The following is a 24,031-nucleotide window of genomic DNA, read 5'->3' as shown; positions in this document are numbered from 1 at the left end:
CGCGTACCGCACCCGTCACCGTACGCCCTCATGTCTCGACGTTGGCGTGGACAGTTGTTGGAGGAAAAAAAGACACGGTAGCAGCCGACTTCCGCCGTCGAAACCCTGATCCCTAACGCATCCACGCCGTCTCCATGTTGGCCCCCATCTGCACGAAGTCGCCGTCGCCCGAGTTGCGGCCCAAACAGGCCGCCGCGCGTGCCCCGGCGCCTTTACCGCCGCCGGCGCGCATGCCCGCCGACGCATTCCATTCCCGTCGCCCAGATGGCCGCCCACCCGCGATCTACGTCGCCGCCTCCCTCCGCGCACTATGCCTACTACGACCAGCCATCGTCCTCACGCCGTCGACACCTGCCTCCGCCGGCCAGCAACGTCACGCCGTCATCACGTTTGTCATCGGAGGAAATGGATCCGGCTGAAATCCTCACCGCCGTGCAAGAGGTTGGTTTGAGACATTGTTGTGCTTGATAAGATAGTTGTTTTAGGGATGATGTTACACGGCGTTTGATTCATCATACAATTTTTTTAACTATATATAGTTAGAGGAGGAGGGAGATTATGATGGCGATGATTACGGTGAGGACAACGAAACCTCGTCACGGAATATGGATGAACCTCGTGAGGAGAACTACATGAGTTTGGATGAATCTTATAGTGGCAATGTAAGTGTGATCAATGTTGATAAAACAATAAATATGACGGGGTAAATATGATAGACCGCACGGAAAATTTAATATTTTTTTGCATGATGCAGCGACATGGCGATGATGATGATGATATGGATATAGATGATTCATTTGCTGAAAGTGCACTCCGGGTATGTTATTAATAAAATCAGATAAGAAATGACATAATAACCATATGAGCGCTTACATGTTTTTTTTGCAATGCGCGCAGGACGAGGACGGGGACTTTGTGAGGAATATTGTGGACGATGAAAGTGACAAATCACACGTTGATGCATCTCATGATGACAGCTCCAGCAAAGTAAGTTTTGAAACTTACATCACTAAAGTACATTTTAAAATTATAACTAACTGACATAAATGGTTTAATGCATTAATTTACAGGGAGATGTAGATGGTACAAGCGGGAATGATGAGCATGTTGGTGATGATCTGTTTAATTTTGACATCGGATTTGATGAATATCAGCAAGAATCATTGGACATGCATTGGAAGGTCATGAGGAAGACGTTCAGGTCACTAGGAGATGCTTACAATTTCTATAATCAGTATGCGTACGAGCGTGGTTTCAGCGTAAGAAAGGACTCACTGAAATATTCGAAAGGTCCTGAGGCAACTAAGCGCTTGAGAAAGTATGTGTGTGCGAGAGCTGGGAAACGACAGGCAAAACGTTGTACAATGGAAGGCAGGACCTGCAGGCTGAGAGGGGAGACTCGTTGCTTCTGCGATGCGCGTATAACTTTGAAACTTGATAAAGAGCGTGACGTTTGGTATGTCAGCAGTTTCAATGATGATCACAGTCACGTTCTAGCTAGACCGGATGAAGTCACGTTTCTTCGGTCTCACAATCAGATAAAAGAATATCAGAAGGCTGAGATCTTAACCATGGCAGGTGCTGGAATCAGGAAACATATGATTTATGATCAACTCGTTGCGTGCTCCGGGTCATATGCAAAGGCTGGTTTTGGGAGGAAGAAGCTTTATAACATGTGCTGTAGAGAAAAAATGAAGTTGCTTGCACAAGGTGATGCAGACACTGCCATTGGGATCATGATGACCAGAAAAGAGAGAGATCCAGATTTCTTCTTTGAGCACACCGTCGATGATGAAGGAAGGCTGAAAAACATATTCTGGTGTGATTCTCAATCACGTCGAGACTATGTTGACTACGGTGATGTGACAGTCTTCGACAGCACATACAGGATGAATAGGTATGGCATGCCATTTATACCTTTTGTCGGTCTGAACAACCACCATTGCACCATGGTATTTGGTTGTGCTCTTGTGTCTGACGAGACGGAAGATACATATGTCTGGCTGCTTCAGACATTTTTGAGGGCTCACTGTCAGAAGAGGCCCAGGTCAGTAATTACTGATGGAGATGCAACTATGATTAAGACCATAAGAAAGGTACTTTCGGAGGTTTGGCATCGTCTTTGCTCGTGGCATATTGAGAAGAACATGTAGAAACACCTTCATCATAAGTCTCTAAAGGAGTTCAGGTCTCTACTTTATTATGCCACTTCAAAAAAGGTATTTGAGGAGAGATGGGAAGCGTTTACCGCCAAATGGCAGTCGGAGAAAACAAAAGACATGGTTACGTAGGATGTACAAGAAGAAAAGGCTTTGGGCGGCATCATATCTGTCAGGTGGGTTTTTCTTAGGTATGCGAAGTAACCAGCGAAGTGAGAGTCTGAATTCATGCCTTCACTTGCATCTAGACTCCGGTATGACTATTGTTGATATGATTGTGCACTATGAGAACTGCATAGTTCGTCTCCGTGAGAATGAGGCGCATGACGATTGCACAAAGTCACAGACAGTTCCAGTACCAGTATTGGATGAGTGTAAAGATATTGAGAAATCAGCTGCCCATGAGTTCACTGCGGCAAACTTTTATATCTTGCAGGAAGATATGAAGAAGGCACGGGACCTAGAGGTCCTTGAGAGACTGAGAGGAGCAGACACTCACAGATTCATATTGACATGGAAGGAAAATAGAGATATCAAATTCACTGTGGACTACGCCCTAGGTAACTTAGAAGAAACTGTGAAGTGCAGTTGTGGAAGCATGTATCGCAAACGACTTCCTTGCAAACATATTCTTCACGTTCTGATTCAGCTACGCTTACGTGAGATACCTAAGTGTTTAGTACTGCGGAGGTTGAGCCAAGTTGCAAGGGGTGGACTTCCCGTGAAGCGCACTAGCGATCTGTTTGCATGGGGATGGGCAGGTGCAGGGGACAGAGCTAGGTACAGCGAGTTGACTATCTTATCTGCTGAAGCAACTCATAAAGCATGTCATAAACCATTTTTATTCGACAAGTTGAAGGCGGCTCTGAGGGACATAATAGATAATGATTACACTGAGGAGGATGAGCCTGGTGCGGAGGTACAGTTTGTGAACGACGATGCATTCGAGCCTAATCAAGATCATGGTCTTGTTCGTGATCCCGCAAAAGTTAACACCAAAGGCGCACCAAAGCAGAATGTTAAAGGCCGCGGTAAGGATGGTCCTGATGTCACTAAAAATGGGCGACCAAAAGCTTCTGATGAGAAAAGCAAACGTCAATGTGGACTGTGCGGTGTTACGGGTCATTATAAGTCCACGTGCCCTCAAAATCCTAAGTATGATTTTCTTATGTTATTGTATATGTTATTGTTCAAACCGAATTTATTTGTTCATTGTGAATTAACACATATCTTATTGTTATGTAGGAACTTTGCTTAACTTGTGGAGTATGGAAGATTGGTTCACCCTTTGATTCAAGACAGTTTTATTATGGATGGCTATGGAAGATCGTTCCACCCTTTCATTGAAGACAGTTTTTTAATGTTCTATACATTTGATCTTTAATAATTGTTATAATATGTTATATGAACTTATTTTACTTCGTTGATGTCAGACTATTTTGTTTTGATGACAGACTATGTAATGCAAGAAGGAGTTTTACTTTGTTTATTTTGATGTGTTAATTTTTACTGTTAATTTTGTGTAAGCCGCTGTTGTTTATTTTGACGTGCTCATTTTTGCATAGTACTGCCGTCGCTGTTTACTGTATATTTTCTGCATTGCATGGTCGGTGTCGCTTAGAACGCCGTCATTTTTTAAAAAAAACACCCGACAAGTGCGCCGGTGCCACTGTCCCACAGTGGCAGCGTCGGCCGACAACACTGTCCCACAGGGCAGAGTCGGACGGCGGCAGCAGTACAAGGCAACGAAAGGAGTTCGATAGCCTATGTGCCGCCGGGTATATAAGCCGGTTGTCCCGCACTCCGTCGGCCGAGGTGGGACTAAACATCCCAAGTCGCCCCGCGTGGAACTTGGGCCGTCGTCGCGCCGCATGCTACTTGGGCCGTCGTCGCGCCGTGGGCGGAAACAATGATATTGGGCCGGCCCACGCGGTCACGCGCGTCGCTGCAGGCACGGCGGCTGCGATAGCTAAGTTTTAGTCCCACCTCGCCCGATGGAGCGCGCGACGACCAGCTTATATACCCGGCGGCGCACTTGCAGTCAAGCGTCTTTGATTAGTTATGCTACCCGTCGTTCGACGCTGCCCTGTTGGACAGCGCCGTCGGTCCTGTCTGACGTCAGACTGGCCGGCGCACTTGTCGGCAATTTTTTTGTAGAAAAGGAAATTAAGAACGTCGGTGTTATAATAAGCGACATCGACAGTGCTTTAAAGTGCATAATAAATACATGTACATTTTCTTAACATTCAGTAGTACAGGAAAACAACTTGACGACTGCACAACTATAAATATGAAGATTTCAAATGTAAAGACAACGGCATGAAGACAACATAATAATCCAAATGTCATTCTCGACTTAAATATTCAAAATAGTAGTGTCTTCTTCATCACAAGACATGATAGTCGAAATAAATGTAAACATTATTTGAGCCTACAAAATTTTCTTTTACAAATTTTTTGGCACATTTATTTCTTCTTTGCAAGCCGGGTAACTTTGTCCTTCACATCGTTGAGCGTATTTCTCTCCGAAAAAATAAGCTGCGCAATCATTAAGTCCCTCGATTTATCAATTGACCCCTGTTAGAACTTCATATTAGTACAATTCAAATAGTATTAAATAATGAATTTAATTGAATATAAGCATTTGAAAAAAAACCAGACCTGAGAAAAATGGCTTGTCCATTTTTCACCGTTCCAATATTGAAAGCATCGAAGAACAAATATTCCACATGAATTGCTGGTCCGTACAAACAACAGTTCATAAGTTCGCATTTGAGGTAAGATATTAAAACAATATGAAAGTATTTACTCACCCGTCTTCTTGTTGTGGGATGTTATACGTTTTGATAGGCCAGGTTGACACATCCGGAAAATTCATAGCACCGCTCGCATTCGCATCACGTATGTCATATCCAAGTTGAATTTTCTGTTCATATACATAATAGCACGAAAAGAATTTAACATAGTTCAGTTACTAAATGATAATTTCAATATGCTCATGTAAATTTATGCCGTACCAGCTCCTCAACTTTTTCTGTAATTTCACTATCAAGTTCGGGTCCCATCAAAGAATCAAGAACCTGGAACTCTTCCTTCGGGCGATGCATGACAACCGAAACCCAGTGGGTATTTCCCTTATTAAGAGGAATATAAAGCTGCATCACAACGAAAATATGATGCAATCAACATATACTATCTTATTATTTATATCCCATATATGCATACTTTAAGGCAGTTGAACTTGCCTTATCTTTTTTAAAATACTCATCGGTGCATCTATTCAAGGGTCCATTCTTCTTCGCCACAACTTCGTTGTCATTTTTTCCTCCCTGGGTGTCCGGTCTAAATTCAAGTAACCAATTGACCAGCCAGGTCGGCATTATATGACGATCTTCACCAACAACTCCCAACAGATACGACGAATAAGCATTGATAACCTGAAAATAATTTAAATGATGTATAACAATTCTAATTTGCATTGAATGCTAATAGAAAACAGAACAATAACTTACATCACCGGTTAGCCATTCATGGTCAAGAATCTTACAAGCCCTCTCTGCACTCAGACCTTCGCGCATGCCATCATTGAATATTTCCTTCTTTTTATGTTTTGCTGACCGCTGATAAGCACGAACAAACTTAACACTAGCTTTAATCACATCGTATTCTTCTTCAAAGACTTCTTTCTCGAATAGTTCTGCAATACATGACGGTAATATGTTAATAATTCAATGATAAGTAGTAATTTCAGCTCAAAAATAATATGATAAAACTCACTTGCTTTTGCTGAACGCTTTGCACGCTTTGTAGGTATAACGGGAATATAAGGAGACTTTATAAGGTTTGATCGTCTCCGCTTCCGTTTCCCTACACCCTTCTCCTCTACCTCATCTTCTCCAATACAATCTACCGATCCACGTGATGCGATTTCATCTGTTCCTAAAGATGTAACGGATTTCTCATCTGATACCTCAGGAACTTCGATAGGATCTTCTTCATCACCCTTGAAACTATCGAAATATTTAGGTGTGCAATAATAAGGTGTCTTCTCTTCAGAATCATTAATATCATCTTCATCATCCTCTTGCACATTCTTTTTTCCCGGTGTTTCGAAATTGTCCACGTCAGGATTATATACAAATTCCTTACGAGGTTTTCCACCATAGTTTCTACTTCCACTATTTTCACCATACTCATTCTCTTCTTCTTTTTCACTATCACCGGCTTTGTAAAATACAGCGCTTTTGTTCAACTTCTCTATGACCCTCTGTGATTAAAAATTAGTTGTAATTAGTTATGTGACACATCGAAAACCATTGTGAACGGCAAAATCAGAAAACTTGTACCTGTGCGCATAGCTCCGACATACGAAGCATATCCTTAAGAATGTGCTTCAGCTCAGTCAAAATCCGATCCATAATAGGGTTCTGGGTAGCTGAAGCCTCAGATGTACTCACGCCTGTTCTCCTTCCAGTAATATTAGACTTTCTCATACTGGATTTCTTGTTCTTTTCAGCCTGTTCCATTCTTATTTTGTTTAAGCGGTACTCTTCAGTAATGGTGTCATCGATCTACAACATAAAGAATCATACAATCATATTTAATTAATAATTAATTGCAGACTTTAAATGGAAAAATAAATATTTAGCGTATTACCATTCCAACACCACGACCATTTTGAAAGTCGTACTTGTCTCTTTTCTCCGCTGCCGCTTCTGTCCAATTCCTCATCAAGGGGCTCAACAACGCTAAAGGATCATACTTTGGACCGGTGCTTGGCTGCACCTTCTCCCAATATAGATACTGCAAAACAAACACACAACCATTTAGCATGTGTTACACTATTATTACATAATACAACTATTCAATTTTAAAAATAAATCATACCTGCAGAAGTGCTAGGTTGCCACGTGGCCATTCCCTAACACGACCGGGCTGCAAGACCGTACCAATCTCCGACAAACAAAACCGCAAAGTGAATGCGTTCCAGTTGAACTTTTTTATCTGCCTGACATCTTGCACTAGTGCATAATAATTCTTCAGAATGTACTCATCAGACACTGGTGCAATTATAGTCCCTAACAGGACGAGAAACGCCATCCGAACAAATTCATCGTCCGCGTTTTTATTTCTCACAATCTTCTCAATAAGATCATCAATCAATATTTTACCATTCTTCTTGTTAACAAAACTAGCTGGAATTTTTTTTATTGCTTTGCCTTGGTCCATACTCAAAAAACTAGAAACATCAACTCCTTCATTCTTCAAACCAAATATAGCAAACACATCATCAGGCCTCAATGAAATCAACCCTTTTTTTCCGGCTGCCTCTTGCACCATGAATTTTTTACTACTAGGATTGTAACCTTGAATCATAAGCGCAAGCAAATTATCACGCATCTTGACCGAAGGTATTCGTAACATGCCCTCCATCTCCGTTTCGTAAAACGTAAATCGCTGACTTGATGTTAATTTATTAACAAGAGTAACCCATTTTTCTACAGAACATGCAATCACACCATCGATGTCCATACTGCATATAAAAATATCTATGTGACGTTGCACGCAGCTAATGTGTTATATAATGTTGAAAATTTTAAAATATATACCTGCCCGACGGCGACTACAGCGGGCGACGGTGATCACAGCGGCTGACGGCGGCGTCTGACGGCGTGTTCACAACCGACGCTGACGGCGAATGGTGACGTCGGCCACTGACGACCGGCGCTGACGGAGGGTGCTGACGTCGACTATTGCTGGGTGACGATGGACGTTGATGACTGGCACTGACGGCGGGTGGTGACGTCGACTAGTGCGGGCTGACAGCGGCGCGACGCTGTCGGGAGGGGAACGACAGTGTGGGCGGCGGGCGACGGGGATCAGATCGGGCGCGTCGTCGGCACGTACGACGCAAAAAGGGCATGCGCGACGTGATTGGGCGACGTGATTGGGCGACGTGCGCGTTTGTCGGGAATATTCCCTCGGGTAGCGACGGCTCGTGCAGATATTGGGTAGATATTTTGCTGCGTCGGGCCCGCGGCGATTATTAAGTGGGCGACGACCAGTCTACAATATTGAATATGTATTTATTTATTTATTTGTATAATTTTGTCATTTAGTGTATTTTTTATAAACTTTGCACGAAAAACAAACATGCTTTGCGCCCAATTTTTTTTCACGGGCCATAGTGCCCATGCAGGGCACGCACGCAAAAATTTGCCGCGTTTTGAGTCCGTATGGATTTTCTACGATTTTCCGGGCCGAAAACCCCTAAAATACTGCCCGGACGTGACGCAACTTGCGTTCGTTGTCGGATTTCGTTCATTTTGGCCGTGGGGTGCCCGGGTGGGGCCCCACACGCGCTGCCAAAAGTTGGATGCATTCCGTGAAACCGCTCAGGTACTTGTTGTGGAAGAGGGTGGTTGCATTATGGTCGGAGGGGACCCTCGGTCGCACGTCTCCACTTCGCATCCGCCAAACGTGCCCAATTTTTTTTTCACGGGCCACAGTGACCATGCAGGGCACGCACGCAAAAATTTGCCGCGTTTCGAGTCGGTATGGATTTTCTATGATTTTCCGGGCCGAAAACCCCTAAAATACTGCCCGGACGTGACGCAACTTGCGTTCGTTGTCGGATTTTGTTCATTTTGGCCGTGGGGTGCCCGGGTGGGGCCCCACACGCGCTGCCAAAAGTTGGGTGCATTCCGTGAAACCGCTCAGGTACTTGCTGTGGAAGGGGTGGTTACGGTATGGCCGGAGGGGACCCTCGGTCGCACGTCTCCGCTTTGCATCCGCCAAACGTGCCCAATTTTTTTTCACGGGCCACAGTGACCATGCAGGGCACGCACGCAAAAATTTGCCGTGTTTCGAGTCCGTATGGATTTTCTACGATTTTCCGGGCCGAAAACCCCTAAAATACTGCCCGGACATGACGCAACTTGCGTTTGTTGTCGGATTTCGTTCATTTTGGCCGTGGGGTGCCCGGGTGGGGCCCCACACGCGCTGCCAAAAGTTGGGTGCATTCCGTGAAACCGCTTAGGTACTTGCTGTGGAAGGGGGTGGTTGCGGTATGGCCGGAGGGGACCCTCGGTCGCACGTCTCCGCTTCGCATCCGCCAAACGTGCCTAATTTTTTTCACGGGCCACAGTGACCATGCAGGGCATGCACGCAAAAATTTGCCGCGTTTCGAGTCCGTATGGATTTTCTACGATTTTCCGGGCCGAAAACCCCTAAAATACTGCCCCGACGTGATGCAACTTGCGTTCGTTGTCGGATTTCGTTCATTTTGGCCGTGGGGTGCCCGGGTGGGGCCCCACACGCGCTGCCAAAAGTTGGGTGCATTCCGTGAAACCGCTCAGGTACTTGCTGTGGAAGGGGGTGGTTGCGGTATGGCCGGAGGGGACCCTCGGTCGCACGTCTCCGCTTCGCATCCGCAAAACGTGCCCAATTTTTTTCACGGGCTACTGTGACCATGCAGGGCGCGCACGCAAAAATTTGCCGTGTTTGGAGTCCGTATGGATTTTCTACGATTTTCCGGGCCGAAAACCCCTAAAATATTGCCCGGACGTGACGCAACTTGCGTTCGTTGTCGGATTTCGTTCATTTTGGCCGTGGGGTGCCCGGGTGGGGCCCCACACGCGCTGCCAAAAGTTGGGTGCATTCCGTGAAACCGCTCAGGTACTTGCTGTGGATGGGGGTGGTTGTGGTATGGCCGGAGGGGACCCTCGGTCGCACGTCTCCGCTTCGCATCCGCCAAACGTGCCTAATTTTTTTTCACGGGCCACAGTGACCATCCAAGGCACACAGCAAAAAATTGCCGCGTTTCGAGTCCGTATGGATTTTCTACGATTTTCCGGGCCGAAAACCCCTAAAATACTGCCCGAACGTGACGCAACTTGCGTTCGTTGTCGGATTTCGTTCATTTTTCCGTGGGGTGCCCGGGTGGGGCCCCACACGCGCTGCCAAAAGTTGGGTGCATTCCGTGAAACCGCTTAGGTACTTGCTGTGGAAGGGGGTGGTTGCTGTATGGCCGGAGGGGACCCTCGGTCGCACGTCTCCGCTTCGCATCCGCCAAACGTGCCCAATTTTTTTTTCACGGGCCACAGTGACCATGCAGGGCACGCACGCAAAATTTTGCCGCGTTTCGAGTCCGTATTAATTTTCTACGATTTTCCGGGCCGAAAACCCCTAAAATACTGCCCGGACGTGACGCAACTTGCGTACGTTGTCGGATTTCGTTCATTTTGGCCGTGGGGTGCCTGGGTGGGGCCCCACACGCGCTGCCAAAAGTTGGGTGCATTCCGTGAAACCGCTTAGGTACTTGCTGTGGAAGGGGGTGGTTGCGGTATGACCGGAGGGTACCCTCGGTCGCACGTCTCCGCTTCGCATTCGCCAAACGCGCCCAATTTTTTTTCACGGGCCACAGTGACCATGCAGGGCATGCACGCAAAAATTTGCCGCGTTTCGAGTCCGTATGGATTTTCTACGATTTTCCGGGCCGAAAACCCCTAAAATACTGCCCGAACGTGATGCAACTTGCGTTCGTTGTCGGATTTCGTTCATTTTTGCCGTGGGGTGCCCAGGTGGGGCCCCACACGCGCTGCCAAAAGTTGGGTGCATTCCGTGAAACCGCTCAGGTACTTGCTGTGGAAGGGGGTGGTTGCGGTATGGCCGGAGGGGACCCTAGGTCGCACGTCTCCGCTTCGCATCCGCCAAACGTGCCCAATTTTTTTTCACGGGCCACAGTGACCATGCAGGGCACGCACGCAAAAATTTGCCGTGTTTCGAGTCCGTATGGATTTTCTACGATTTTCCGGGCCGAAAACCCCTAAAATACTGCCCGGACGTGACGCAACTTGCGTTCGTTGTCGGATTTCGTTCATTTTGGCCGTGGGGTGCCCGGGTGGGGCCCCACACGCGCTGCCAAAAGTTGGGTGCATTCCGTGAAACCGCTTAGGTACTTGCTGTGGAAGGGGGTGGTTGCGGTATGGCCGGAGGGGACCCTCGGTCGCACGTCTCCGCTTCGCATCCGCCAAACATGCCCAATTTTTTTCACGGGCCACAGTGACCATGCAGGGCATGCACGCAAAAATTTGCCACGTTTCGAGTCCGTATGGATTTTCTACGATTTTCCGGGCCGAAACCCCTAAAATACTGCCCGGACGTGATGCAACTTGCGTTCGTTGTCGGATTTCGTTCATTTTGGCCGTGGGGTGCCCGGGTGGGGCCCCACACGCGCTGCCAAAAGTTGGGTGCATTCCGTGAAACCGCTCAAGTACTTGCTGTGGAAGGGGGTGGTTGCGGTATGGCCGGAAGGGACCCACGGTCGCACGTCTCCGCTTCGCATCCGCCAAACGTGCCCAATTTTTTTTCACGGGCCTCAGTGACCAAGCAGGGCACGCACGCAAAAATTTGCCGCGTTTCGAGTCCGTATAGATTTTCTACGATTTTCCGGGCCGAAAACCCCTAAAATACTGCCCGGACGTGACGCAACTTGCGTTCGTTGTCGGATTTCGTTCATTTTGGCCATGGGGTGCCCGGGTGGGGCCCCACACGCGCTACCAAAAGTTGGGTGCATTCCGTGAAACTGCTCAAGTACTTGCTGTGGAAGGGGGTGGTTGTGGTATGGCCGGAGGGGACCCTCGGTCGCACGTCTCCGCTTCGCATCCGCCAAACGTGCCCAATTTTTTTTCACGGGCCACAGTGACCATGCAGGGCACGCACGCAAAAAATTGCTGCGTTTCGAGTCCGTATGGATTTTCTACGATTTTTCGGGCCGAAAACCCCTAAAATTTTGTCACGTCTTGCGTTTCCAGAAAATTCATAAATGTTAATGAATTTAAAACTATTTCAGATAATGTTAATGAATTTAAAAATTCTCGGATTCATAAATGTTAATGAATTTAAAAATATTTCAAAAAATGTTAATTAATGAATTAAAATATCTCGCCTTTTTTTATTATTTTTTAATTTGTTAAATTTTTTATTTCTTAATTTTCATTTTTTCATCCACCGGGCTTTACTATACGCATATATTTTAACAACATCTGAACTTTTCTAAAACACTTTATAAACATTTAGATACACTTTTGACTTTTTATTCAGTTTTCTTTTATATTTTATGTGTTTTCACGATTTTTTTGCTACAATTTTTAGATAATTGCATACCTTATTTTGTGCTATGTATATTCGATGGAAATTTTTTAAATATATTGTGAACATTTTTATGCATGGGTCGGAAAATTTTCAAATTTTTGTCAAAATAAGCGTTCAATATTTTGCTAATTTTTTGAACAAACTTTGAAGACAAATTAAAACAACATTCGAACAAACTTGATTGAACATAGATATATTTTACATAGTCCATTAAACACTACGGAAACGAAACGAGTTTATCCGAACATAAACGATTCATTGTTCATACTTAGAACATTAAAAAAAACAACTACTCCTCGTCGTCGCTACCCAGCAGATCGATGACCGCACCGTCACCACCGTCACCGCCGCCGTCGTCGTCGTCGTCGTCGCTGACCTGGGCTAGCCGCTCCCAGTCGATGTCGTCTTCGTCCGACGACTCTGCCGCCTCCGCCTGCGGGATCACCGGCGAAATCGCCGCCGCCGCCTGGATCGCTGCCGCCTGCTCGGCGGCCTCCCTCGCAGCCGCCGCCGCCTCTGCAGCCACCGACGCCCGCAGGGCGACGAGGTAACCCGGCGTATCATCGGGATCGCCGTCCTCCCGAAGAACCAACTGCTCCGGCGGCAGTTCCACCTCCGGCGAGGCGGGGGGATCGGCGGTCGCCGGCGCAGGTGGTGGAGGGGCCCGGCGCCGCGTGCTTCTGGACGGGGGCGCGGGACGAGGTCTGCCGTGCCGCCGGACTCCGCGAGCCGGCACGCGCGAATGACGGCGGCGTAGTCTTTGCCGTCCCAGAACGCATGACGGTCGGCGATGTTGTTGCAGCCGCCGGTCCGCTTCTCCTCCGCGGTGGCGCCGGGCCCGCGCCTCGGGTAGCCGTCCTTGTCGAGCTTCCAGTCGTGCGGCAGACGGCAACCCGGCGGCACGAGGAGCCCAAACCGGTACAGCTCCTCTGTCTCCGGCGTGCTCAGGCTCGACGGCCACGCGCTCGGCCCGTCGCCGCCGCCGGTGCCGGAACTGCTGCCACGGTGGAACGACATCTCGCCGGCGAGCTTTTCAGAGGTGGATATGATGATGGGTCGGGGGAAGGAATGGTGTGAGCGGCGACGGGCGGACGGGGGTGGTTTTTATAGGGCAGACGGCGGGGGCGGCGGGCAGACGGGCAGTAATGGCGACGGGCGGGTGGGTCGACGGCATTGATGCGCACGGGATACGACGGGGCGGCAGGCGGCGGGACGGCAGTCGAGGGCGGCGTTGCGGCAGTCGAGGGGACGGACGGGGCGGGACGGCGGGGCTGCTATCCACGCGCCACGACGCGTTTTCCGCGGGCGACACGTCGCGGATTGACCACCGACGTTGTTTGACCACCGACGGGCGCGTACGTACGTCGCCCCGCTGTACAAAAATACTCCATCCTTGCGCGAGTGTAAAAAAAAGCCGTCGCCCCACTGTACAAAAATACGCCGTCTTTGCGCGAGTGTAAAAAAAAGCCGTCGCCTCGCGCACGGGTACGTCGCGGGAGCGGGGCTGTGGGGAGGGTGATGGGGAATGACCATCCTACCCTTTTTTAAGTTTTTACATGAAGGGGTATAAGACGATCTGAACCGTTGATGTGTCTAGGGGGATTGTACCGAAGAAGAAGTGAAATTCGAAAACAATGATTCAACTGAACCCAAAAAATGAACTAATTACATACAGTTTTGCTAATTTACAGTCGAGTGATTTACAATTGGTTTGCATTCAAATTTTTGGCCGTTTGATCTCGTGCCGAGGTCCGCGCTGGGTGCTGGCTTTTTTGGACGTTTTTCTATGTGTCTGTTACCGGCCGCGCTTTCGTTTCCCAGCCAACCCGTTACTGCCTATCTCCTGGCTCTCTGTCTTTTTTTTTATTCTTGCCCTTTCTCATTTCTTCGCAAGAGTTAAAGATGAGAGAGGGAGGCACTTCTTGGCGATTTCCTCGTCATCCATGGTGATTCTGATCTCCTCATCCTCCTCTTCTTTCAGATTGATTTCCGCTCCAGTGCCGTGTGATTTCAGTTCGTTATCCGGATCTTCTCCCTTTCCCTATTGAATTTCTTCTAGATCTTCTGGTCTGATTCGATTCCCTTGTGTTTGATGTAGATGTGGGTGTATGTGTAGTCTTAGTGGTGGATTTTCCTGGCGATTTTTTCCTGCTACTACAATGTTACAGTGATAGGTGCATGGATGAAACGGTGGATCTAATTCCCCTGTTGATTTTGTTTCTGCTAGCCTGGGCGTTTGATTTCGCTGACCTTTTTTGTTGTTAGATGCTAGGGTGTGCGTTCTTAGGTAGTAGTTGCATCGAAGTTACGGCAACTTCATAACTGTAATTTCATTTTAATTACGGTGTAATTTCCTCTGAAATTACAGAGTAGTGACACTGTAATTTCTAAAGGTAACCACAGTGCAATTTTTGCTGTAACTTCTATGATTTTAGTTTACAGTCACTGCAATTACAATCTAATTCCAGGTTATTACAGTGCTTTTGTCAGTGTATTTTCAGGTTAATTACACTAGATCACAATGAAGTTTCAATGCAATTAAAGTATTGGGGGGGGGGGGGGGGGAGGGGGTGTTGCCTATGTTGTATCTGCAAGCATTTTAGAACCTTTTTCTTTGTGGGTTGTCTTTGTTTGGTAGTATTTGTATCCATTTTATAAACTTTTTTTTGTATGTTTTGGTAGTGTTGCATCTAAGTTGACAGCTGCTTCAAGATTGTAATTTCATTTTAACTACAGTGTAATTTCCTCTCAACTTACAGAGTAAGCATATTGTAATTGTAGTGTTCTTACAGTGTACTTGTAATCACAGTGTAATTACGGTGTAATTTTCAGGCTAATTACACTGTAAATCACACTGCTATTTTACTATAATTACAGTGCAAATTCTCTATAATTTACGATGTTGTTATAGTGTAATTTCCATGGGTAATCACAGTGCAATTTTTACTAGAATATTTACGGTCAGCCCAATTACAGTGTAATTTCAGTAACATTACAGTGGTAATTAGGCTGTAATTCACATTGTCTTTGTTGGGTAGTGTTGCCTCTATTCACGTTGTCAATATATACTAAATCTACCTTTGTGTCAGAAACTTTGCTGTGCACAGGAACAGGAATTTCTGCTTGTCTAGTAATTTCAGCAACTTGATAATAGTAATTTCAGTATTGTTTTGCTATTGTAAATTTTAGCTTCTTTTGCCCTGGTGCTTTTGAAACAAAACTGACCAATTTCTTTGATTTTTCACTAGAGTGGTCTGTGCAATACACTCTGTTAAATGGAAAGAATTTGCGATCTTTGCTTTTCATTCCTGTGATTTTATAGGTTCTAGATCTCAAAGAAATGCACTAGGCATGAGCAAAGACATTGGAATTGAAGGACTTTCAGCCTGTGGATCGTCTCTTTATGATCTTCCATGGTTCTCCCCCAATTAGTTGTTGCGGCTTTGGTATTCGTCTTTTCCCCAATTGGAATTGAAGGATTTCTGACTCCATGGTTCCTTGTTGGTGTTTGTCTTTGCCCTTTCTTTTTATTTCTCATTTCCTCCATGTAAGTAATTTAATTTCTGCCTTCTTTTTTGGTGTTTGTCTTTACCATTTCTTTTTTTATTTCTCATTTACAATATATACATTTTTCTTCATATTACTCTTCCTAGTTGCAGCTGTACTTCCCCATAACCGTTCAAAAACATTGGTTTTGTTTCTTTGTTTGTTTGAAGGGAAGAGCCTTTGCTTTTCTTGATCCATCTTTTAATGATCATTCTGAATTTCACTTGCAGTTTAGTGATCTGCTAGTACATTTTTAATCAATTTGCTTCTAAATTTGTTTCCCTTTTGAAGGCACTGTGTTGTTATCTTTTAAGATTTATCTCTGGTATTTTCTTTTATTCGAACGGATTACACACTTCATAGGATTCTGTGATGCTTTTATTACTCCCATGTTGGTATTTTTTTTTGTTTTCTTCCTTTATTCATGTGAAACCAGGCACACAATTGTGGTGTCTTTACATTCAAGATTATGGAAGTATGGACTGCAAGGACTCAAGTTGTTAACCATTTTTCAAGCGCTGACATTCCGAACTTAAGGACAGAAGTATGCTAATGATAGTTTTTCTGCGAGTTCAACAGGGTGGATAAGTTCTAGACTTCTTGTTACTGATTTCTTTGATGATGTAAGCACTTCTATTTTTTATACTTCAAATTTACAGTAAAGAGGTTCATGATTTCCAGTCTTTTTTTAGTTGTACTTTTGGCTCCAGGTTGCCTAATTTACTGTGCTCGTCTACATCATTCACTGTCTCTTGTACTATGTATTTTCAGCTTTTTGGCTCAGTGTTAATTGCTTCCCTTTGTGCTGTATATCTTAATGATTGGTCTAATTCTTGTTTGATCCTTTCTTTCAGACTGTGAATTAACAATGATGGAGAAGAAGGCTTTTTTGCATTAGAGAGATGTTAAACTGCTCACACTATGGATAGCGCAGTGCGTATGTTGGTTCAATGTGTGGTCATCTGTATGATAGGCAGTGTGTATGTTGGTTCAGTTGTGTCTATAATCCGTAGATGGCACGAGGTACTATACTTGCAAGGTTTTCTTACTGTAATTTCAAAGTTTTACACCTGCTTGTCATAGAATGCAAATGGGTCCAGTCCAACCCGCATACATACATACCAACTCATGACTCGGCGCTGCAAATGGGTGTCTTTGAGACTCGACAAGTTCCGGTCATAATGTCACTGTAATAATCACACAATATGAGTGCAAATTATGCATAAATACACTGTAATTGTAGAAGTTCCAGTGCTAATTTGACTGTAAGTTTTGTGTATCTAGTCTTTAACTTTTAAGATATCACTGTGAGTAGACTGCAAGTTACCAGCAGACTCTAATGGCAGTCTACTTATCACTGTGTTTTTCTCCCAAAAGATTGTAAGTAGGCTGTACGTTGATGCAAGACCTACGGAGGATATGTTGATGGATCAGTAGGCTTTTTCTTGGATGTGGTATTGCGATAGTTGTAGCTCACATATGTTTGAAACCGAGTCTAGTTCCAACCCGATTAGGATTGGCCTTTCTCCTGATGACATACACACAGCGGAGATGCACAAAAAAGAGACACACAAATACATACAAGTGTCGTTCTTTATTGGTTGGAAAACTTGACTGATGTCCAATTAATTTTTAGTCAAACGTCAAATATACACTCCCATTACATAATAAATCTGTAATATACTCTAAAAGCAAACAAGACCAATATTATAGGCAGCTAATCTGTACTCTCCTTGCCACTTGCAATACCAAGCTGCAGCTTGTTTTTTAAGAAAAACATCACAGAAATAGGATTCTGAATTTCTGACTAACCTCCTTTAATTTTTTTCCAACTATGTTTGCTAATTATTTTAACCAAGACGAGCCCTAGCAACTAAGTCTACCTAAGTCAGATCATTCACAAATGCAGGTACGTCAATTCCACAATCAACGTAACCTATCCTATTACACCCGCAAAAAAAATGTAACCTATCCTATTCAAATCCACAATATCAAAGAATTGGATCAAACACGCAGGAAAGGAAGAAACAGATGAAGTTGGTGATCTTTAACAATCGAGACTGCTCCTATAGTAACGACAATAGTTCACAGATAAAAGGAAATCACCGAACCATGTGAGGCACCTTCAGGTCTGCTACACCGGGAACATGAATAGATCTGGAGGTTTCGGTGACTTGTGCGCTCTGGTAGGGAGGCGGCGGTCGATTCCAGTTACTTGTGGTGGAGAGCTCGCTCGCGGGGCTCTTGTTATACAGAAATTAAGCCAAGGAAATATCCAGAATTGTTTTGCAACTATGGATCCACAGTGCACTCAATTGATCTTGAACTAGCTAAAATGAGGTCGTACAAAATTGTGTTAACTGGATAGATCGGTAAGAAATCGGGAATCGACCGTTCGTGCAAATTACCTAGTCTGGGCGGAATCAAAAGCAGCCATGGATAACTTGTGGAAGTATGGCTCGGCGACCTTGACCTTCATCCCTGCAACGCAATCAAGCAGATCTAGCAGGGTGAAAAGAGGATAGAAGGCATACCAAGAGAAGAAGAGTGAGGAACATGCAGAACCTGCGCCGGAGCCGGACGTTGAGGGCATGGCGGCATAGCAGGTGCCAGGATCTGTTGCAGCGTCGGAGAGAGTAGAGTGGGGCGTTGGCGTCGACGGGATTGGAACGGGCGGGGAGGAGTGCGACCTCACGCCCATCAGGTGGTTTCGCTCCGTTGGTAAATTTACATCGGTAAGGCCAATTCCACCACGGGATCCCAAACGGACGTTCGTTTTGTCCTGTTTTTGTCCCTTTGGGTAGGGATTTGAGGTCGTGTCCGGGCCTGTTCTGGGATGCGGTGGCCGTGCATCCACCGCGCGGACGCATCCTTTTGCCCCATCCTGTCCGCGTCTATTTTAAAAAAAGAAACGTTTCAAATGCCAAGCCCAAGTTCACGACCCCAGTTCATCACGCCGGTAACAAAGCCAGCGGCCTACACGACCATCACCGGCAACACAGCCAGCGGTCGGCAACATAGCCAGCCTCCAAAATGAATAGTTGTCCTCGTCGGCAACACAGCCAGCGGCCGGCAACACAGCTGGCCTCCAAAGTGAATGTTTTTTCGCCGGCACACTGCCAGCGGCCCAACGGGCGGGTGGCACCCATGCCAGCCTCCAAAAAGAACGGCCACGCCGATCGGACGACCTAATTCAGGCCTTCGGCGTCGAGCATCTCCTTCTGCTTGGCCTCGAACCAGGCCCTCGTCTTGTCGCTCATCTTCGACAAGTTCACGCTCATGATCGCAAGGGCCACCTCCTTCGCTTTGGTGGCGGCATTGGTGGCCTCGATGTCGAGCTGCCTCTACCTGGCCTTGACGTTGTCGGCCTCGATGTCGAGCTGCCTTTGCCGGGCCGCCTCCTCCATGTCTATCTTCCTCTTCTTAGCTGCCTCCTCCATCTCAAGCTTCTGTCTTTGGAGGTCTAGGTATTGCTTCATTTGCTCATCCTTGCTTTGCCGCTTCTTCTCGTCCCTCACATCCTTATGTGACATCATGCCATGCAAAGTCTCATGCAAGGCCATGGTTGAGGCGTCACGTATGTCGTCCACCTTGGAGTTGGTCTTGCCCCTCGGCCTCTTCAACGCCTCGCCATCCCCACCTCCGGTGAATTTGGCCGTTTTCTTGCCTCTCTTCCTTTGAAGTTCACGGTAGTGATCCTTGAACTTAGGGCAATTGTTGATGAGCGTCCAACAATGCGTAAGAGTGAATGGCTTGTCATGGTGCCGGGCCTTGAATGCCTCCAAAGATTGAAATGCCTACACCACATGATCAACAACAAGTGAACATGCAAACATATACACGGCCGAAGTATCATGGGCCGTAGCAAGGAAAGGGCTAGAAAGAGAAGAGCATACCATGTCCCCAACGCCGAGACCACTCACGGGTCGTGCTTCAACGCTCTCAAATGCGGCACAATACTTGTTGCACTCTTGGCTAATCTCCATCCAACATTGACAAATCAACTTGTCCTCATCTTGTGTATATGAACCGGTGCGAATGCTCTTCCGCTTCTTTTGTGCTTCCGCTCTTTGGGTGAGCTCGTCTATGAACAATAGAGCGCCACTAATATCAACATCATTGGCTTCATCTTCATCTTCACCTTCGACATAGATGTCGTCGTCTTCATGCCACGAATCACCATGGTCGTAGTCAGCACGGTCGTCGGCCTCCTCATCGGGCACGTACTGGGCGCGGCCATCCTGACTGTGGGTCTCCTCGGGGTCGTAGGCACGGCCATGCCCACCCTGGAAGATCACGTCCTCCATGTACTGGTTGTAGAAGGGGTCGTCCACCGTCGGCGTTGAGGTTGGCATTCCATCAAACAACACGCGGGGGGCCGGCATGGTGCCTGTGAATGGTGCACGCGCCTGCTTTCTTTGCATCTCGACGGACGGCCGCCCGCCGCTGCTGGACCCAGGCATGACGTTGAGGTCGATGACGGCTGCGGGGCGTGGTATGGACGGCGCGAACAAGCCCACGTCCGGCGACGCCGAGAAACGGGTCTGGCCGTCGTGCCTGGGCGGAAGAAAGCCGGGCGACATGGGCGCGGCGCACGACGTCGGCGACTGGCAGTGCGTAGGCCGGGCGACCGACAAGCCTGTGCTCGCTGGGCCGACGGCCGCTGCATGGAACCCCGCCGGACGGCCCATGCCAAGCATGAGGATGGCGTGCACTTTATTGACGAGGTCCTCCTTCTCGTCGGCAGCGGCCTTGCGCCGCGCGGCCTCCAGCTCCTCGCGCTGGGAGGCGAACTTGGCCGCGGCGGCATTGATCTTGACGGCCGCTCTCCGTTCCCTCCTCTTCGCCGATTCCGCGTCCAACTTGGCGATCTCCTCCGGCGTGCACTCCGACCGCGGCTTCCTTGGCGCCTTCTTCTTCACCTTTGCGGTCGGGTCGACGGCCAGGCCGCCGGAACTCGGCGAGGCGTCGGCCATGGACGGGGGAGAGAGGGGGCGACGGGAGGGACGTGGGACGGTTTGGGGGAAATGGCTCCAAATGGGCATGGGGGGGTTGGTTTCTCCCACCGACAGGCGGGCTAGGGGAGGACAAGCGCGCGCGTCCCGCCCGTCCGCGCGTTGTCCGTTTCACCCCAAAACCGGCGCAACTTTGGGCCGGGATGGGTCGAAAGCGGACACAAAGCGGACAAAAGTCCGTTTGCGCCCGCGCGCTGGGCCGTCTCGTTTGTCCCTTTTATCCCAAATGGACGGGGGCGGATAGGATAGGGTCGCGCGGTGAAGTTGGCCTAAGAAGATAATTTTACAGCGGCTCACAGCCGTGGTTGAGGCTGACTGGCTCATTCGATGGACCAGGGTGAGGAATAGCTTATTCTTCACCCTGGGTGTCTAATAGAATATCTATATATATATATATATATATATATATATTACATTTTCTTTATTTTTATTTTTTGTTCTTTATTTCTTTTTTTGTTTTCTTTTTAATATTTCCAAACGCACGAACTTATTTTAATACACGTTGAATATTTTCCGTGTACACATTGAATGGTCAAAATTTATTCGAAAATATTCAACGTGTATCTAAAAACCACATTGAACATTTTTTATATAGGTTCAAAAATTTTGAGATACATGTTAAACATTATCCAAATACACGTTGAACATTTTTTTTTGAATACTTGTTGAACGCTTTTCAAATGTGTGTTTAAATTTTTTATAGACACATTGAACTTTTTTGTAAATTTCATTAACATTTTATGTAAAACTTGCAAACATTTCTTAAGTCCTTATGAACATATTTGTTAATGGCGCAAAAAATTCTTAAATGTTATGATTTAGAAAACAGTGTGAACAAAATTTCGCAGTGTGCGAATCTTTTTAAAACATAACGAACATATTTGTTAAACTTAGGACTATTTTTAAATGCGATGACCATTTTCTTGAATGACGCAAACAACTTTTATAAATTACATGATTTTCATGTATATTCTTGACCACTTTCAAAGGATATATTGAACATACTTTTAAGAATTTCATTTTTTTTCAATGGTACGAACATTTTTAAAAATATGGATTAGAAATTTTTGCCCTTCATGAATTGCGCACAACTTTTCACAAAATTAAGTAAAATGCTTTTGAAATTTCTATATATCTATAATATTTTAGAAATATAAAACAGTAAAAAAACAGAGTAGAAAAGGAAACAAAACTAACTAACAAGTTACTCCCTTCAATCCAAAACAAGCTTCGCAGATTCAAAGTAGGTTTAGTTTAACCTTAGTTTAAAACTAAGACACTTATTATGGATTGAGAGATGTAGTATAATAGGCAGACATATTGTATCCTCTCCTTAAGATGAGAGGAGAGGGCACTGACTAAAAGCGAGACAAGCAACCTGTAGCATCGCAGAGCTATATCATGCTTATAGCAATAATAGCATAGCCTGCGCGGCGGCACGCCGCGCCTCTTCGGTACATTGTGTCCATATGTATATTACTTCTATTGTTTATAGTGAAACTCAATTTAAACAAGAGAGCTAGATAGTTGAGATTGCAATCATAAAAGGAGAAGTTTGAAAGCAATACATTTTTTTATCACGGTTAATGTTGAATTTTGTATATGTGTTATCTTTGTCTCGTATTGTAAATTCAACCATAAAATAAAAAAAATTACGTGTACAAGTTTGCAATGAGAAAAAGGTAAGGCATGCATAAAAGCAAACTGAGGAGGATACATTAACTGTTAGCGTGAGTGATACATCTTACAAAGTGGAGAACACATGCTGACACTTTCTTAATAAGAGTATAAGACTAAACACATTACATTTAGTTGTGTCTTATATGATTCCAGCGAGGCCTCCTGCAGGATTTGTGCCTATGATGAAGTGATATAGAGCTTTTCAAATTGTTGCATACAATTGGTGGGTTAGAACCTGTGTGTGAGATTATTGGATCTTTCACTTTGTGAGATGCCGGTGAAATTTGTTGCATATCTTTGTTAGGATCTTAGTCTATATTGCGAATTCATTTTATTAGGCATTTATCTTCCGATAGGCTATGTTGAATTGCAATGGTTGGTGCGTGTGCATTGGAAACAAGTTTCTCTTTATGACTTCAAATGCATAATAGTTATGGTCATTGATAATGATGCTATAGTGAGAAAAACCTAGAGCCTCTCATGATCGAAGGTGGCGGGAAGCATGCCTGGCAGAAAAGAGTTTTTAGTGTAGGGCCATTGTCCTATCACGTGCCTAGAGACCGAAGCAACCCTGCAGGCTCCGCTTGATATTGACCGGCGGGATAGAGGACACGGTGGAGAACATGTCGTACTCCCATAAGAGATGGAAGAGGCTAGGAGATGGGGGAATTGCTTCTTATTTCCAATTTAGATAATTGGATTTGCACCGAAGGAAACCAGAAATGTCATATACCATGAAAAATCTAGGATAGAGAAGCTATATCCTATTCATCGGTACTAATCATGGATACTTCATTTTTTATAAGATCAGGCGGCTCGTTGGAGCGCCCATTGGGGCCATGTCCCTTTTGCGGATACATTGACTGCGCGCCTAGTAGATTGCATAGAGAACACAATTAATATCCACCTCCCAACCAGCAGGACCACGTCTACCATCAGCAGGCATCCAACCAGAATGCGGCCGACCTGAAGGACGCCTTGCAGAGCCACCAAGCCTTGCTATCAAGAAAACAAATATAACAACTAGTGCCAGTGAACCACAAAAAACTGTAATGCAACACATCCACAGCCGCTCCCCATAATGAGCACAATATATAAATTTGTCTTGCTAAATCGCAGTCGATTGAAATCTCAGTCAATGGTATATTCCTTGGATTTTGCATGAACATTCATACATTTTTTTTATTTTTTTCCTTCTTGTATACGTCACTTGACAGAGACTTGGTTAAGCCTTAATCGACTAAGACCTAGCCACATCCGGTAAATATCACAGACCACCAGAAACTACACCAAAACGGCAACTGACCTAAAGCAAAAAAAAAGGTAAATCCAATACAACTCTGCTAATAACATATGCAACGCTAACCATAATCCACCACGCGTCAACACCATTATTTACCCACACATGCGAGCGTTAAAAAAGGAAACAAACCAGGGACGGCATAAAAGTAGAGAAAATATCTCTTAGTATAGATG

The 24,031-nt window shown here is 45.8% G+C and overlaps 2 protein-coding genes, 1 long non-coding RNA gene and 1 pseudogene across 3 annotated transcripts; 2 read left to right on the top strand and 2 right to left on the bottom strand.

Annotated features, from left to right (window-relative positions):
* Positions 1-605: 605 nt before the first annotated feature.
* LOC147960582 (uncharacterized) lies at positions 606-3,451 on the top strand. Its single transcript, XM_087538012.1, has 6 exons — positions 606-662; positions 755-817; positions 898-987; positions 1,071-1,106; positions 3,149-3,314; positions 3,405-3,451. The coding sequence occupies exons 1-6, from the start codon at positions 606-608 to the stop codon at positions 3,449-3,451; spliced, it is 459 nt and encodes a 152-aa protein (XP_087394138.1).
* LOC147960583 (protein FAR1-RELATED SEQUENCE 5-like) lies at positions 1,365-2,953 on the top strand (annotated as a pseudogene).
* A 1,174-nt stretch (positions 3,452-4,625) lies between the features above and the next one.
* On the bottom strand, positions 4,626-5,582 carry LOC147960581 (uncharacterized). Its single transcript, XM_087535224.1, has 5 exons — positions 5,405-5,582; positions 5,177-5,314; positions 4,973-5,085; positions 4,821-4,896; positions 4,626-4,736 (listed from the first exon to the last, which is right to left on the bottom strand). The coding sequence occupies exons 1-5, from the start codon at positions 5,537-5,539 to the stop codon at positions 4,626-4,628; spliced, it is 573 nt and encodes a 190-aa protein (XP_087391350.1). The 5' UTR covers positions 5,540-5,582.
* An 11,853-nt stretch (positions 5,583-17,435) lies between these two features.
* Positions 17,436-18,621, bottom strand: LOC125524335 (uncharacterized). The gene is made up of 3 exons (XR_007290672.2): positions 18,426-18,621; positions 18,269-18,341; positions 17,436-18,190 (listed from the first exon to the last, which is right to left on the bottom strand). It is a non-coding gene; the product is annotated as an uncharacterized LOC125524335 (long non-coding RNA).
* Positions 18,622-24,031: the final 5,410 nt, after the last annotated feature.

The sequence above is a fragment of the Triticum urartu genome, chromosome 7A, assembly GCF_056163025.1.
Source record: "Triticum urartu cultivar PI428250 chromosome 7A, HENAU_Tu73, whole genome shotgun sequence".
Taxonomy (NCBI): Eukaryota; Viridiplantae; Streptophyta; class Magnoliopsida; order Poales; family Poaceae; genus Triticum; species Triticum urartu.
This window is presented reverse-complemented; position numbering and strand designations above follow the sequence as displayed.